General features: G+C 42.7%; 1 protein-coding gene across 5 annotated transcripts in view; it reads left to right on the top strand.

The window, feature by feature from the left end:
- The first annotated feature begins 1,022 nt into the window (after nt 1-1,022).
- Nucleotides 1,023-16,837, top strand: part of SYNJ1 (synaptojanin 1) — a 69,156-nt gene continuing 53,341 nt past the window's right edge. For 3 of the 5 annotated variants that reach the window (XM_066619079.1, XM_066619076.1, XM_066619073.1), the window contains exons 1-5: nt 1,023-1,078; nt 4,443-4,588; nt 8,891-8,977; nt 10,432-10,699; nt 11,519-11,744. In XM_066619079.1, the coding sequence (XP_066475176.1) occupies nt 4,465-4,588; nt 8,891-8,977; nt 10,432-10,699; nt 11,519-11,744 (705 nt within the window). In that variant the 5' untranslated portion in view covers nt 1,023-1,078; nt 4,443-4,464. Of the gene's footprint in view, nt 1,079-1,103; nt 1,315-1,653; nt 1,684-4,442; nt 4,589-8,890; nt 8,978-10,431; nt 10,700-11,518; nt 11,745-16,837 lie in introns of those variants that run through there. The other 2 variants (XM_066619074.1, XM_066619075.1) reach the window with 2 other exon arrangements.

Genomic DNA, 16,837 nt, shown 5'->3' with positions numbered 1-16,837 from the left:
TAGCACTTTCAATAGCTTTTCACGAGCTTTCACTAGTGCCAGGCTTCATGATAACTTTCTGCTCTCTCATAAGAATATTTAAACAGTGGTGGGAGGGCATTATGGGGGCAGGGAGTGGGCGATGAAGGGGTGAGGGTGGGCAGATAGTGTCCTGGGAATGGGGTGGGTTGGATAGTGGAGTCTCTATTCTCATACTGTATGTATGTTTGTATTGGGGTCGTGACACAAAAAACCGTTGAAGACCACTGGCATATAGGATCATAGCTTTACACTCAGGTCACGGAGGATGAGGAGGAAAACCCCTTTGCTTTCATATCTGCCTACATAAGGGACATTTTGTGTCCCCTGACTATCTGCCTGACTCTTGGCATACCTAGAGCCCAGTCCTACACATGTCTCCTCAAAAGTAAGCCCCATTATAGTCAATGGGGCTTACTCCCAGGTAAATGTGGATGGGATTGCACACCTTTCAATTTTCCTGGTGAAAAGCGCTGAAAAAAACACCTTTTTCATCTGTTTTCCCCCCCTCACTTTCCTGGGAGTAAGCTCCACTGACTCTAATGGGACTTACTTCTGAGTAGACATGCCTGAGATTGGGCTACTAGCACCGAGTTCAGCCTGCAGTCCTATGCACACTTTCCTGGGAGTAAGTCCCATTGGACTCAATGGAACTTACTTCTGAGTAGATATGCCTGGGGCTGTCACTGGGTTTTGTTCCCAAGTAAGGCGTTCAGCACTCAGCCTCACAGCGCCATCCTATGCCTGTTTACTCAGAAGTAAGTCCCATTGCCTTCATGGGGCTTATTCTCGGGAAAGTGTGCCTAGGACTGTAGTCGCGGTGCTCAGTGGCGGGAGAAGGGAGGACACTGGCTCCTGGGGGAAGATAAAAGCACGGCCCCCTCCCCTCATAAGCGACCGTTGAAGGAAACGAACCCCTCCCCCCACCGGTCTTTTCTCTCCCCCACTTCCGGTGTGGGGGCGGTGCAATGCGGAAGCGCTGGTCCTGCCAGAGAGGAAGTGAGGCAGCCGCCTCAGACAGTGGCAGTAAGAAGCGCCCCTGGAGGTGGCGAAGGAGCCGGTAAGGGAAGCTGAGCCGAGCCGAGCGGGACTAGGCGAGACGTCAGGCGCCAGCCTCCCCCCGCCTGGTTGCCCCCCTCAGAGCAACCCTTGAGCCCGCCTGGCTAGCGAGCCGGGCCGCCTTACCTGAGCTGCCAGAGCCGTCGAGGAGGGCGAGGCAGAGAGAGGGAGACGCTGCTCTGGGCGCAAGATGGAGGCTTCTTGAGCGGCGGCGGCCCCGGCGCGACGCCCGCCCCGGTCTGTTCCAGGGAGGACGAAGGGGCTCCGGGGCTCCGGGGCTGGCCTCGCCTCGCTCTCGCCGTGCTGGAGGTCTTGTTCGCGGGGCGGCTCTCACACCCACCCCCCTGCTCCTCGGGGAAAGCCGCCAGCCTCTGCCGCTCTTGCCTCCTCGCAGCGTGGGCAGGCTTTGGCCCTGGGCGCTCTCTCGTTCCTTGGCTGCGTGGATGCCGGTGGCTGCCGCCGCTCTGTCTGAGGGGCTTGTGTGGGTGGGAGAGCTGAGCCCCCACTTGGATGTCCCCGCCCCGCCTCGGGAAAGCCGCAGACTTTCCCTGGAAAGGGGGCAGGGAAGTTCCCCGCGCAGGATGCCCATGGGAAGCATCTCTTTAGGTCGGTGGTTCCCCAGTTGTGGCTCCAGGACCCACCAGTGGGTCGTGACCCAATTTTTGTTGGGTCGCAGAACTGACAGGGCAGGTTAGACTGTACATCAAGGGTTAAACAAAGCTGCTGCTGGGAGGGGGAAGCACTGCTAGCATGATATCACCGTTATAGTGATATCACCATTATAGATACACTCCTTGGCATTTGTAAATCAGGCAGCAGCCCCTAGAGTCTCTGAACAGATGGGAACCACTGCTTTAGGTGGCTGGACTGGTACCCAGTGGGCTCCATCCATTGCAGGCAGGGATGCTCAGAGATTAGGACATGTTCTCTGCTGTGCTTCCCTGACTGCTACTGTCAGTGATCATGTTCTGTTTCTGTTCATTTCTGAACAGAATCATTATCATTAGTTTCCTGAGCAGCCTTTTTCCACACTCAGGTTGTCGGTGATTCAGACAAGAAGCAAATACCAAAATGTTACTTTAAGGGGGGGGGAAGCATTCATTTCATGCTATTATATCACATTTCCTGCTTGTTTAACAAAGCAGATGCTTGTGCACCTCATTAAAAATGTAATTGTTGAGTGTCTGAGGCTATTAGATGAACATTCTCTTCTTCTTGTGTACAGTTAAATACATTGTGTGCCCAGTGCTTAGTTGGTAAAAGGAAATGTGATGAGGTGTTCAATTTGTTGATTCTGGTTTCCCAGCTGAAATAGGGAATTGGAGACAGTTCCAAATGACATGCTAATATTTCCCAATATTGATGGTGTTGATCTTTAGGCTAGACTAGATGGTGTTGCTCTTTAGTCTGTATTTTTGTATATCAGTGTAGGACAGCAGTAGGAATGTCTGGAAAATTTGCTGCGAGAGATTGGATGACTGTCCTCCCGTAGGTAGCAGGCGATAGTGAAGCAAATGCAGTATCATGTTTTGGAGCTGAGCAGTGTTGATCCTTGGCTTAAGCTAAGCTCTGAGTAGGTTGAGTATACAATACTTGGAATGTATTGTAGTAATGAAATATGAAACTCTTTTAAGAATAAAAACTTGCTATACTAACTTTAAAAAAAAGATTTAAGTCCTTGGAATATGTCAGGATGCAATTTTATTTATCAGTTTCTACCCCTTTCCCCCCCCCCATAATAAAGCACCCAAGTCAATTTGTAATGCATCAAAATCATAATACACAAAATATACTAAAACAATTCAATACAAAAATGAGAAGCAACAAAAACAAACAGCAGCATAAAATACAAGCAAATAATGTGATAAAAATCTCATAAAAAATAGAAACGGTGTAGGTAAAACAAGGAACCAGTTCTTGCCCATTCCTCTTGTGTGTTTGCTATATTGGAAATGAAACATGACTGACCTTGTCACCTTGGTTATCATTAGGCTGGGTGCATCTCCTAGTGTTTGGTTTTTTCTTTAAAAGTCTATTTATTATAACAAAAGAAAAAACGCACACAATAAAATGAAAGGAGAAAAGAACAATAACATTAAAATACAGAAAAAACCTCTAATAGTGTAGCACAGGCAAAGTCGAATATTCTAATTACTTACAGCTTTTTGTCTTATTTCTAAAATCTACATTTCCATCCATATATACTTTATATCTCCAACAGCCCCTCTTATGTTCTCATTATAAATGTTCTGTTTCAAATTGTTATTTTGGATTAATGTTCTCTGGATTGTAATGTTCTCCCTTACAATCTAGTGTTTGGTTTCATTTCTATACAGTTTTTTTTGTACCCTCTGGGGAGTGTCATGTTGTTCAGTAGTAGAATACATGTTGTGTATCAAGAGACTCTCAAGTCCAATCCTTGGCATCTCCAGATAGGGCAGAGACACTTCTCTGAAATCCTAGGGAACCATTGCCAGACTGTTAATAATACTAACCTAAATAGACCAGTAGTCTGACTTTGTAAGACAGCTTTTTGTGATCTTGTGGTGCTGCTGTTTGTGCATTTGTAATTTATATGCACAATGTAGTAGCACAGGAATTCTTGTTGGTAGATGTGCTAGTCTATTTGAGAAGCAGTTCGAAGTGCTCTCTTGCTGATTGCCTTTTTGAGGGTGGGCATGCATGGCCGCTTGCTGCATAAAGCAGCAAGCTTTGTCATTTACTTGTGTGTGGCAAATTGGATTTGGATTCATACTAGATCTATTCATGAGTTAGCACCTTAAATTTTCTTGTAGCAAGAGTATATTCTGATATTGTAACAATGCACGGAAATTAGTAGGTCTTCAGCAAGATACTGATTTCCTCCATCTTTTGCTTGTACAGTTCTCATTAGGAATGCTATCCAAGAAGGTAGACTACCGTACATTTCTATTTCTTTAATGTCTTGAAATATATAATGGGCAAAGTAGCTGATGCAAATATGCATATTTTGGCCTCACCAAAGCAATCAATCTTTTGATTATTATTTTATTCTGAATGTTTTAACTGTTAACTTATTTAACAGAATACTTATTTCATCAGAACAATATTAATTGAATATCTTTTGATATTTCTAATTGTGTACTACTAGTAAGATTTATCAGTTATTGTTTTGATTTGATTTCTCCCAGCTAGTCATGATGTATTGTATTCATTGGGGTGACTACTGGAGTACAGGTTCATTCCAGTACAGTTCTTGAATTCATATTGGTGAACGTAACTGAATAATAAGTTACAGCTTATCCTGTAAATTCGTTCTGACTGTTTTACAATGGCTGTTAGAAACTTGAGGAAACTTATTAATTTTTTTGTACTTTGTCACACAGTTCTGCATCTGACAAAGGAAAAATGGCATTCAGTAAAGGTTATCGTATTTATCATAAATTGGACCCACCACCATTCAGTGTGATAGTGGAAGCCAGAAATAAGGAAGACTGTCTCATGTTTGAATCGGGAGCTGTGGCTGTGCTGTGTAAGTTTAAAAAAACCCTTCAAATATAACCAGACGGTTAACTTGATAAAATTATTACCAGTGAAAACAGATGAACTGTTGAGTCACCATATCTGTTCTGGCAGTATGTTAAAAAAGAATTACAGGAAAGCTGTCGTTTAAACCTATTTTCATTTTTCATCTGTTCAGCACTTCAGTTTCTAGGTAAACTAGCCTCTAGAATCAGGAGTTCTTACCATACCCATTGAATATTATCCCTTCAAAATATGTCGCTCGAAGAAACTGATTGTCTCAAAGAAACCAAAGAGTTAAGAAATTCCTTCTCGCAACTTGCTTTAGCAGGCCTTACAGAAAGCTTATACAAAGTAGAAAGGCCTGTTGGCATGATATTGGACATACAGATTATAGAATGTGTCAAGCAATATAGAGCACCAAATTCATGTTTTAAAGCAATAATGTATGCACTTGTTCACTAACCAGAAATGCTAGTTAATCGAGGGGGTTATATGACAGCAACTGGTTTCATTGTTCATGGTATTAATGCTATAGAGATTAAGACCAGAATCTCCTTCCTTTCAGTGGTGCCTATTTTTTTTTTCCTGGATAAGTGCATAAACCCGTCTGGGATACTTCAGAAAAAACATGGGTGTTTTCACAAATTCTCTTGTTTCACAATAATATTCTCATACTTGAGGAAGTAAAACAAGAATTACAGTAGTTGTACTATTCTCTTAATATTAGCCTTACCTAAATGTTTGCTTTAAGTGACACAAACCTTTTATGAAACTAGTATGTTCTTAAGCTACTCTCCTCTGTTCCCTTTAATCAAATTAGTTAACATTTTAATTATAGTCTGATTCTGTATTTTTATATCTGTGCTATTAACAGCATCTAAACAGATAGTATTTTTCTGCCACAAGCCTTGGTTATAGTCGTGGTTTGTGCATCTTGGATTTTTGAAATATAGGATTCTGTATTTGTCTACAGTATAATAAAATTTAAGATAATTGTATTCAAGACTATGAAAGCTTTATTTAACTTGTTATCTTTCATATTACGTACAGGATTATCTAAACTCAGTATTTTAAAGAAAATCCTAGCCTTTTTTTGTTATATTGTGAAACATTTTGTGTACTGGGACTGAATTATAGAGTATCAATTGTTAAGATTATTTTCAGATACATTTAGTCCAAGTCATCTTGATAATTAGAAAAACCTGAACATGAAGCATTGTACAAGCTGGTGAAAGGATTCCTGGCTATAGCCTGTATCTGTGCCTCTTGGAGCAACGCAGGGTTCAGGAGCACCCTCTGATGGCAAACCTTCAAGGATAGTGGCTGACAAAACAAAAAACCCCAAATAATCAAGTGCATTCCCCTCAAATTCTTGCGATCAGAACTCTGTGGAGATACTTGTATTAAGTTAATGTTTAATGAATTTAAGTTCATAATATTCAGCTGTGCTGTTATCCTGCATTCAGAACGCAGACTGTCAAACAATTTAAATAATGGATTAATATGCTTGTGTGGTAACTGAAAAGACATTTCTTACCAATTGTATATCAGGTTTGTCCAGCTTATGGCAGCCAAGGGGCAGCATGACCCATGCATGATGAGGAAGTGATGGGAGACTGCAGCCAGGCTTTTAGGGGTGGGGGGGGGCCAAAAAGGGCCTCAGGGCCACATGTTGGTCCACCATGTTATATATGATGCAAAAGTAGCAATATGTCTTAAATGTGGCCTACTTAAAGGTCATGAAGAAGTGAGCAAGTTTTTAAGTTCATTATTCTGGATGTTAATATTTTTTTGGTTCCTCACCAAAATTGAGGGAAAGATGTTTGGACATAGTGGAGGAAGAAAGCTTCAGTTTGTAATAATTCTAAGATGGAATGAGACTTGATTGTGCACAGACTTGGCGTGCAATCCTAACCAACTTTCTAGCACTCACATAGCAGTGCCAGTGGGGCTTGTGCTGCATCCTGCAGTTGGGGGGGGCAGTCACAGAGGCCTCCTCAAGATAAGGAAATGTTTGTTCCCTTATCTCGGAGTTGCGTTGTCCTTATGTCAGTGCTGAAAAGTTGTTAGGATTGCTGCCTTAGTTGGCTTAAACCACACTTCATTTTGAAAGTTCTCAGGTTGTTGCAAAGGCAGAGAAGCATGCAGCAGTCTTTTTCTTGGTGGGGGGGGGATAAAAGCCAGCAGTTCAAAAATTTCCCTCTACTGGTGCTTGGAATACATACATTCTATAAGGAGAAGTCAAGAAAAAGGTGACAATTTATAAAGCAGCAAAGCTGAAGGTGTAGTACAAAGTATAAAGTCATAGAAGCTAATTTGGGTTGTGTTTCCTAGACATTGTGTGGCATGTTGATTTCCCTGTAAGCAAAGACCTCCAGTTTTAGGATTCCTGCTGGCTCCAGTTTTCTAAATTCAGTATTATTCAAAGCTGAAAAATTTACATGTAATCATGTGGGTCTAGTAAAAAGTAACCAGTTAATACTTCATAAAAGTGTAAAGACTATCATAAAAATCAGTAGGGAACAGTGCACCCCTATTAAGCTCAGACTGCAGGCCTTCATCCAGACTGGTAAATGTCTATCCAATAGCACCTTATCTCATCTAGATTAAATTGCAGTGTGTTAGGTCTCATCCATGTCAGAACAGCAATAATGGAATTGTCTGGGGTCTTCGCCACCTCCACTGAATTATCAGATGGAAATGCAAGGTAGAGCTAGGTATAAGGGAGGCAATTGGGAAGTGGGTGAGGTATATACTATCAGAGTAAATAGGGAAGAATATGTGATTATTTCATGTACATAAACTTCTGCAATAAAGGAACTTGTTTAATTAAGCTTGTTCTTTGAGGCCATTGTCTTAAGAGTTGGCAGCCCTTAAGCTGACTTTAGATTTAAAATTTATATCTAGCACTTCTATTAATACACACTTAATATTGGCAATTGAGAGGTTTGAATTATGAATATAGCTAAGTGGAAAGAATAGCATCTTTAGAGGTAATATGTCTTCTCCTGAAGTTAAGTAGAACTGTTTTGAGCTGAATGGAAGTATTTGTATGACTTAGCAAGGCATTATAGGCCATGTCGTTGCACATCAGGAAATGTGCTAGTATCTTCATTCTTTAGAGTGCTTTTAAAATAAACCTTTTGTTTTTGTGGAAGCAGTTTCTAAATTCTAGACAACTATTGTTCTTTGTATTGGGAGACAGCACAGCTGGATGTGTCTACTCAGAAGTAAGTTCCACTGAGTTAAATGGAACTTTTAGCACTGGTGTAGCTGGGGGGGGAGTTGGGGGCAAATGCCCCGGTGTGCCACTAGTGGGGGTAGCACTTGGACCCCTCCCCTTATCATCAGTTTTAGGCCTTCTGAGGACCTAAAAACACAGTTTTTGGTTTAATGCTGCTATTCCTCATATAGCCATATTGTTTAAGCAATTGGAACAGGATCAAACAAAATGTATGCTAGTTTCACGTGCTGGAGGGGGTTTGGGGCTTAAGTTGTTGGAATGGCACTCCTCTTGCCACACAGCTAACTCCCTTTGAGACAGTGAGGACTTCTCAAAACCGTGCTAGACATATCTAAAGTAGCTCTTCATGTTACCTAAACCAGTGATCTGGAACCTTTTTTGTGCTATAACCCAATATATAAGAGACTAAGGATGCCACTGTCAATACCGCCCTCTTCCAGGACCCTATTCACCCACCCACCCCCCACTCCCTGCCACTGTAGTGTCCTCCCAGCACTGTTCACTGTAACCAAATGAGAGAGTAGAGAAAAGTTATTATGAAGCACTAGTGAAAGCTATTTTAGCATGTTTGCTAAGAACTTGAGCAGAACTGGGACACAATATCTGGTGTACCTGAAGGGGTACACCAGATACCTTCCTCTTTACCTGGTGGTAATCTTGAATCTTTTTCATTCCTGTAAGTTGCCTTGACCCCACAACTGAGGATTGCAACCCCATTAGAGTCCCAACTCCAAGATTGAAGAACACTGATGTAAACAAAAAACTTTGTGGCAGATTTAGGCCTTGACATGTTGTCACGTCTTTAAAGCAGCTTAGCCATGAAAAACACAACTGCCATGATCTCAGTGCTGAAAACTGCCCACAGATATTAATAAATAAAGCTAGGTGCTTTTTATAGCAAAATAATTTGCATTTTGCACTTAAGATTCATGCTGTCATTTATGTGAATTGGCTATTCTGTTGCTTAAATGTTTAGAACCAGGAAATGGGAGCTTTCTAAAATGTATTTGTAAGGAAAACCTTTCCTTGAAATTCTTAATTGTGTCTTAACATTTGTTTAAACAGCATCTGCAGAGAAAGAGGCAATCAAGAATACATACACCAGGGTATTGGATGCATATGGACTTCTAGGTGTATTAAGATTAAATCTTGGTGAGTGACTCATTCCTTGTATGAAAGGACAACTATAAGATTATTTTGCAGGTTCATGCCGTGTGTGTGTGATTTTTTGGGGGAGTGAGTTTCTTTGTTGGTATGTGAGCACCCAAACCAAGATGAAATACTACTTTTTTGTGCTCATCAGAACATGTTGGCTTCTTTCTTGGTGATGTTCATTGGTGTTTAGAAGTGTCCTTCTGTTTCCCCTTTGTGAGAACGCATGATATAGCCAAACCTTTAAACAGGCAATTACTTAACTTACATTGACTTGTGGTCTGTGCAGTTTCTTGCAGCAATCTAAATGATCTTTTCTAGACTACAAGTCCAACCCTGTTATACATTGATTTTTTATACACGAATTTGACTCAACGCAAATGGCCACTGCAAATGAGAACGAATGTGCTGATCCCTGGAGAAGCAGAAAATGCATCTCTTTAAAATCAGTTTTTAAAAACCGCTTTTCTTACTGTTGTAGAGAGATAGTCACACAAGTGATTATTCCATTCTTCAACTGAGCCAGGCAAAGGCAAGGGGTCATTTGCATTTCTAGTTGCTGACTGCCTCTCAACAACAGTAAGAAAAGCTGTTTTTAAACCGCAATTTTAAAGGGACGCACCTTTTAATTTTTTTTAAATTGCTTTTATTTAACACATTTTATGGTTTCAGCAGGGAGTCCCAGAATCAAACCCCTGTGAGTGTTGAGACATGACTTCATTTGGAGCAGTGGAGGGACAAGAAACCTGGAAGTGGGTCTTTAAATCTATTTTTCCACTTTTTTTTAATCCACTAGGGGTTCTGGAACGGAACCCTAGCAGATAACGAGACATGACCTGTACTCTTCTTAATCACATGAGGCATGAAAGTATGCTTTCTCAGGTAGAAGTGTTTTAAAAAGAGCCATTGATGTTCATGACTAACAGCCTTTTTAAAAAAAATAAGGTTCACAGGTAATCTATATGTTCACTATCAGTAATTATAAAATGAACAAAAATGCTCACCCTAAAGCTAGGCATATTTGCATCTTAGAACTTATTAAAAATACTTCTATTTTATGTTCCTGAATATTGGAACAATCTCGTATCTGAAGTAAATATTTCAAATATAAACCACTGTCTCTTTGTAAATATAAGAACTAAGGCTTAGATCCAGATCGAATGGAAGTCTGCTTATGCTATGGGACTTGCCTACCTGCACTAATCATTCAGAAAACCATTCTTGAGGGTAAGGACATGAGAGATTGTCCAGAATAGCGTAGGATAAGGGGGAGGGGTGTTCAGGGGGAAGGAGTTGAGAGAAATTGGACAGGGGTACCTGGTGCAAGTAGACTTATGTTCATGCTACTCTGGATCCAAACCATACGTAGTAAATCACTACTGGAAAATTGGGGGTGGGGGAGGAATGTGTCTTGTGAAACTAATGATCATTCTAACTACATTTGTTTCTTATAGGAGACACATTGCTGCATTATCTAGTCCTTGTCACGGGATGTATGTCTGTAGGAAAGATTCAAGAATCTGAAGTTTTTCGTGTTACTTCCACTGATTTAATATCATTGCGAAATGACCCATCCGATGAAGAACGCATCTCAGAAGTCCGCAAAGTTTTGAATTCAGGGAATTTTTATTTTGCATGGTCTTCTACAGGAGTCAGTTTAGATCTTAGTCTTAATGCCCACCGTAACATGCAGGAACAAAGCACTGATAACAGGTTCTTCTGGTAAGTTGGTAAATTTTATCAAACGGTGTGTGTGTTTTGTCAAGTTACTCACCAGACTGTTCCCATCAGGATCAACCCAAGACTTCTGGATGCTTGAGGCAGTTTACTAAATGCTGCTTCCCTCTTAGCCAGCAGTGTGCCGGCTTCTGCTCCTTCCACTCTCCAGTGTTCTAGCTCAGCACTCCCTTCCCCATTTCTTCTGTGTCTTCCTTTTCCAGTCCATGGTGTGGAAGGAGGACGAGAAGCAGTGGAGGCATGTTGGCAGACTATGATTTGTGCCTCCACCCACCAACCTGCTGCCTGAGGTGGCCACATCAGTAGCCTCATGGATGGAGTGGCCCTGGTTTCAATATAGTTCTATTTTTTATCATTGTAGTTTGGTTCATTTAAAAAGTTTAAATGCAATTTTATAAGTGTTAATGCAAAGCAATATTGGTAATTAAAAGGCAGCAATGAATTATTTCCTGTTTATCCGAAAACTGATTTGGTGATATCAGCCTTGCAATGCTCATAAATGTTTAGACCACAATTGTTCATTAACCTGCAACTTTAGAAGAAAGTCTTTCGGATCACTGTTCTATGGAAAACTGATGCTGGAAGATTATTTACTGCAGAATGAAGATGTCTTCAAGTTAGAAAATGTTTGAATTTTGTTTTTCCCCATTTGTAAAGAATTGATTCTGTTTGCAGTAAATGACCTCTTCCTCATAATGTTACAAAATAAACAAAAACACTTTCCAGCTATTATTCATCCTATATTTTATAGTAACATTCTTAAATTATTTCTGTTAATACTAATCTAAGTTGCTTCTTTCATAGGAACCAGTCCCTGCACTTGCATCTTAAGCATTATGGAGTGAACTGTGATGACTGGCTATTGCGTCTCATGTGTGGAGGAGTGGAAATTAGGACAATTTATGCTGCTCACAAACAAGCAAAGGCTTGCATTATTTCACGTTTGAGCTGTGAAAGAGCTGGGACCAGATTTAATGTTCGAGGAACAAATGATGATGGTCATGTGGCCAATTTTGTTGAAACTGAACAGGTATGATAAGTATACAAACTATTTCTAGTAATATGGCTAGAGTGTATGAATTTGGGTTAGGAGATGTCTTTAGCATTAAGGGCTACATTTGATTTAGGGCACAATTTTATGCATGTCTTCTCAGAAGTAAATCCTAGTGTCTTCAATGGGATTTGCTTCCAAGAAAGTATGTATAGAATTGCAGCTGGAGAGTAAGAGCTGTATAACTTCTGTATAGTTTTTCTGGACTGTGGTGGACATATTGCACCTGTTCTGTCATAACCACATTCTTGACTTGTTGTCCTTAAATATGAAAAAGGTTGTCTCTCACGTAAGGATTAAAGCTCACTGGCTCTTACCCACAAGTTTCTTTCTTGTAGTTGAAATTAAAACATCAGGTCATAAGACAAGACATGAATATTCTTTTTTAGTATTCATACTATCTGTACCCATCTTTCAGGGCAGCTTCATCTTTCCCCTTGATGCATGGAAGCATAATTATATTTGGACTGGAGATAGCACACTGAGCTGAGGCTGTTGTTTTCATTACTATAATAAGTGTTCCATACAAAAGTATGGGATACTTCCTCACTCTGACTGTTTGATCCACAAGGCACTCTCCCAGGAACCCCTGTCTCGGACTGGGTCTTCAAGTGGAAGCTTGTCCCAAATGCCCCAGGCAGCTTGGGGGAATCAAAGTGCTCTGTTAGCCATCTGAATCAGCTCATCCAAGTGATTTGCAGCCCTTGGGTCTGGCAAGGGGAGATTGCATGAAGCCCTCTTTCCTTGCTCCAAGTGCAAGAAGCCAGCTGGCTAATCCCAATCTCCTTTGTAGCTTATCCGAGGTGCCATTTTTTTCCCCCTGAAGCAGTCCTTCCTTACCACTTCCTTGTGCCTGCCTTTCTTCCTTCTCTTATCTTCTCACCTTTCTTCTCTCCATTTTCCCCCTTTCTTGTCTTGGCTTTCTCTCCTCTGCTTTTGCCCTTCCCATCCCCCACCCATTATCCCTCCATGGCATTCTTTAAATCTTGCCAGTTAACAGCCATCTGATTAGCAGCTGGGGAACTATCAGTTGGTAGCAGGCTGGGGAAATTTGGTGGTGATGTCAGTCTCTGGGCCAACAGAAGTCAGCTTCAGCAAGAGGCTCACATGGAGCTACAGAGCCCTATAGCTTATCACACTGTCTCACTAGTAGACAAGTATAATCCGTTCATGTGCTATGGCTTGAGTTATGTATGGACTTAGAACTGTTATTTTTGGAAACAAAATTGAATTGGAGTTCTGAATTTCACTTGAGCATTTTATCCACTAGTTCTTTAAGGGCCCAATCCAATCTGGGCCTTGTGCTGCCGTAACTTGACATTCTGGCAGCACCAAACTCTTTATGGCAGTGTAAGAGCTGGGCTGCTGTTGCATGCGTCTGGGCTCCTGCCACGAATGAGCAGTGATACGGTGTGCACAGCAGTGGCTCCCAGAGGGTCTACCACTCCTGATAAGTTGGCAGTAGAGGATGTTGTGGGCAAAGGAGGAGTTTGGGGGGGAGGGAAGGGGTGGATCTCAGTAGCAGGGACTTGTGTCTAGATCAGCCATTTTCAATCTTTTTCAGCTCACTGACAAGGCACTAAAATTGTCAGGGCACACTACCAGTTTATTTACTTACATTAAATCATTACATTACAATTAATTGTTAATATAATTAATACAATTATATTACATTTGGAGATGAAAGTATATGTGATTCTGGAAAGGATGAAAAATGTTATTAAAGTGTTATGCGAGAAAGTATTGGCAAAGAGAGGTCAGATTGAGCACCTAGTGGAGAGCTTTGGGCTGAGGGGCAGTGAAGAGACATGAGTGAAACAACTACAGGATTCAGCTGGGGGGGAGAGAACTTGAAGCAAGTGATTCTGAACCTTTGGAAGGTGGGGGACGAGTGAAGGGAGGGACAGTAAGAGAGGTGCTGACTGCAATTCTGAGATTTAAGAACATAAGAACAGCCCCACTGGATCAGGCCATAGGCCCAGTTAGTCCAGCTTCCTGTATCTCACAGTGGCCCACCAAATGCCCCAGGGAGCACACCAGATAACAAGAGACCTGCATCCTGGTGCCCTCCCTTGCATCTGGCATTCTGACATAGCCCATTTCTAAAATCAGGAGGTTGCACATACACATCATGGCTTGTAACCCGTAATGGATTTTTCCTCCAGAAACTTGTCCAATCCCCTTTTAAAGGCATCCAGGCCAGATGCCGTCACCCTATCCTATGGCAAGGAGTTCCACAGACCAACCACACGCTGAGTAAAGAAATATTTTCTTTTGTCTGTTCTAACCCGCACAACACTCAATTTTAGTGGATGTCCCCTGGTTCTGGTGTTATGTGAGAGTGTAAAGAGCATCTCCCTATCCACTCTGTCCATCCCCTGCATAATTTTGTATGTCTCAATCATGTCCCCCCTCAGGCGTCTCTTTTCCAGGCTGAAGAGGCTCAAACGCCTTAGCCTTTCCTCATAAGGAAGGTGCCCCAGCCCAGTAATCATCTTAGTCGCTCTTTTGCACCTTTTCCATTTCCACTATGTCTTTTTTTATTTATTTGGGGGGCAGTTTTCCTGTGGGAGGGAGTGGGGTGGGGAGACGTGCCAATTGCCTGCTCCTGTATTTAAGAAAAAAAATGCGACCAAAAACCCAATCCTAGGCTTGTCTACTCAGAAGTAAGTAAGTACCATACTACTCCCAGGTAAGTATGGAGAGGATTGTCTGATCTAGGGAGGAGGTCTGGTCTAGAGGGTAGAGCCTCTGTTAACCCGAAGATAACATCAAAAGGTCGCCAGTTTGAGGACACTAGCAGCTCCCTGAATGGCTGAGAATGGCAAGACCTTGAAGCAGCTGGCAAACCGATCTGAGTGATTCCACCTGCTCTTGGTGTGAGCAAGAAGCGTCTTAGCTGCCCTCCATGTGAGATGGAGCTGCTTGTCTGTCTGCATGGAGAACTGGAGACCAGAAGTGAGACCAAACCAGGAAGATCCATTCTGAAATGTTGTTGGTTCTTAAAAGAGGGAACCTTTATGATTGTAAAAATCCCCTTGAGGGATTCAGAAACGCCTGCCTATGTAAACTGCCTTGAATAAAGTCAGAGGAGTAATCTGATGACCAGAAAGGCAGTACATAAATACCTAGTTATTATTATTATTTATTATTATTGTGGCCCAGTGCCCTTGCCCTAAAAGGCAACACAGAGAGGGTCGCTTTTGGGAGTTGCAGGCAAACTGGCAAGGAAAAGGGACTTTCTAGGACCCTTTTAGCCAGCCAGTTCTTAGGCTGGTGGCCTCAGCAGACTCACTGGCTTCATACCTGCTTGCCTGCTCCTGACTCCCTCATTCTCACTCACGCCGCCTGCCAGGACCTCCTCCAAGCTTCTCTGGTCCTCAATCAGCACAGAGAGGAGGCAACACGGAAATAATACCCAATCCTAGGTGTGTCTGCTCAGAAGTAAGCCCCATAATAGTCAATGGGGCTTACTCCAGGTAAATCAGGATTGGGTTGCAGCCTTCATCTTGCTCAGGAGCAGGTTCAAGCAACAGCAGGAGGTGCAAAGCAGCCACAACCAGCCCCTTCGCTGGCTGCCTGCTCCTTTTTGTTCTGCTGTCGTGAGGCTCAAAGCACCACTTCCCCTGTGTGCAGGGCTGCTGCCTGTCTGCTCTGGTCCCACAGCACACCTGAGGCAGCCTTGCGGCACACTCGTGCGCCACCGCACAGCAGTTGAAAACCGCTGGTCTAGATTCTGTCCGCTCGAAATCTTGGTGAGAGTTTGGATTGCACAGTGCATCTATCTGTAGAACTTCTCTAGAACTTCACCTTTTAATTAATTAAGAACAGCCCCACTGGATCAGGCCATAGGCCCATCTAGTCCAGCTTCCTGTATCTCACAGCGGCCCACCAAATGCCCCAGGGAGCACACCAGATAACAAGAGACCTCATCCTGGTGCCCTCCCTTGCATCTGGCATTCTGACATAACCCATTTCTAAAATCAGGAGGTTGTGCATACACATCATGGCTTGTACCCCATAATGGATTTTTCCTCCAGAAACTTGTCCAATCCCCTTTTAAAGGCGTCTAGGCTAGACGCCAGCACCACATCCTGTGGCAAGGAGTTCCACAGACCGACCACACGCTGAGTAAAGAAATATTTTCTTTTGTCTGTTCTAACCTGCACAACACTCAATTTTAGTGGATGTCCCCTGGTTCTGGTGTTATGTGAGAGTGTAAAGAGCATCTCCCTATCCACTCTGTCTATCCCCTGCATAACTTTGTATGTCTCAATCATGTCCCCCCTCAGGCGTCTCTTTTCTAGGCTGAAGAGGCCCAAACGCCGTAGCCTTTCCTCATAAGGAAGGTGCCCCAGCCCCGTAATCATCTTAGTCGCTCTCTTTTGCACCTTTTCCATTTCCACTATGTCTTTTTTGAGATGCGGCGACCAGAACTGGACACAATACTCCAGGTGTGGCCTTCCCATCGATTTGTACAACGGCATTATAATACTAGCCGTTTTGTTCTCAATACCCTTCCTAATGATCCCAAGCATAGAATTGGCCTTCTTCACTGCCGCAGCACATTGGGTCGACACTTTCATCGACCTGTCCACCCCCCCCCCAAGATCTCTCTCCTGATCTGTCATAGACAGCTCAGAACCCATCAGCCTATATCTAAAGTTTTGATTTTTTGCCCCAATGTGCATGACTTTACACTTACTGACATTGAAGTGCATCTGCCATTTTGCTGCCCATTCTGCCAGTCTGGAGAGATCCTTCTGGAGCTCCTCACAATTACTTCTGGTCTTTACCACTCGAAAAAGTTTGGTGTCGTCTGCAAACTTAGCCACTTCACTGCTCAACCCTGTCTCCAGGTCATTTATGAAGAGGTTGAAAAGCACCGGTCCCAGGACAGATCCTTGGGGCACACCGCTTTTCACCTCTCTCCATTGTGAAAATTGCCCATTGACACCCACTCTCTGCTTCCTGGCCTCCAACCAGTTCTCAATCCACGAGAGGACCTGTCCTCTAATTCCCTGACTGTGGAGTTTTTTCAGTAGCCTTTGGTGAGGGACCGTGTCAAACGC

This window comes from Tiliqua scincoides, chromosome 3, assembly GCF_035046505.1.
Source record: "Tiliqua scincoides isolate rTilSci1 chromosome 3, rTilSci1.hap2, whole genome shotgun sequence".
NCBI classification, from domain to species: domain Eukaryota; kingdom Metazoa; phylum Chordata; class Lepidosauria; order Squamata; family Scincidae; genus Tiliqua; species Tiliqua scincoides.
Note: the sequence above shows the minus strand (reverse complement) of the source record. Positions and strands in the feature narration are given on the sequence as shown.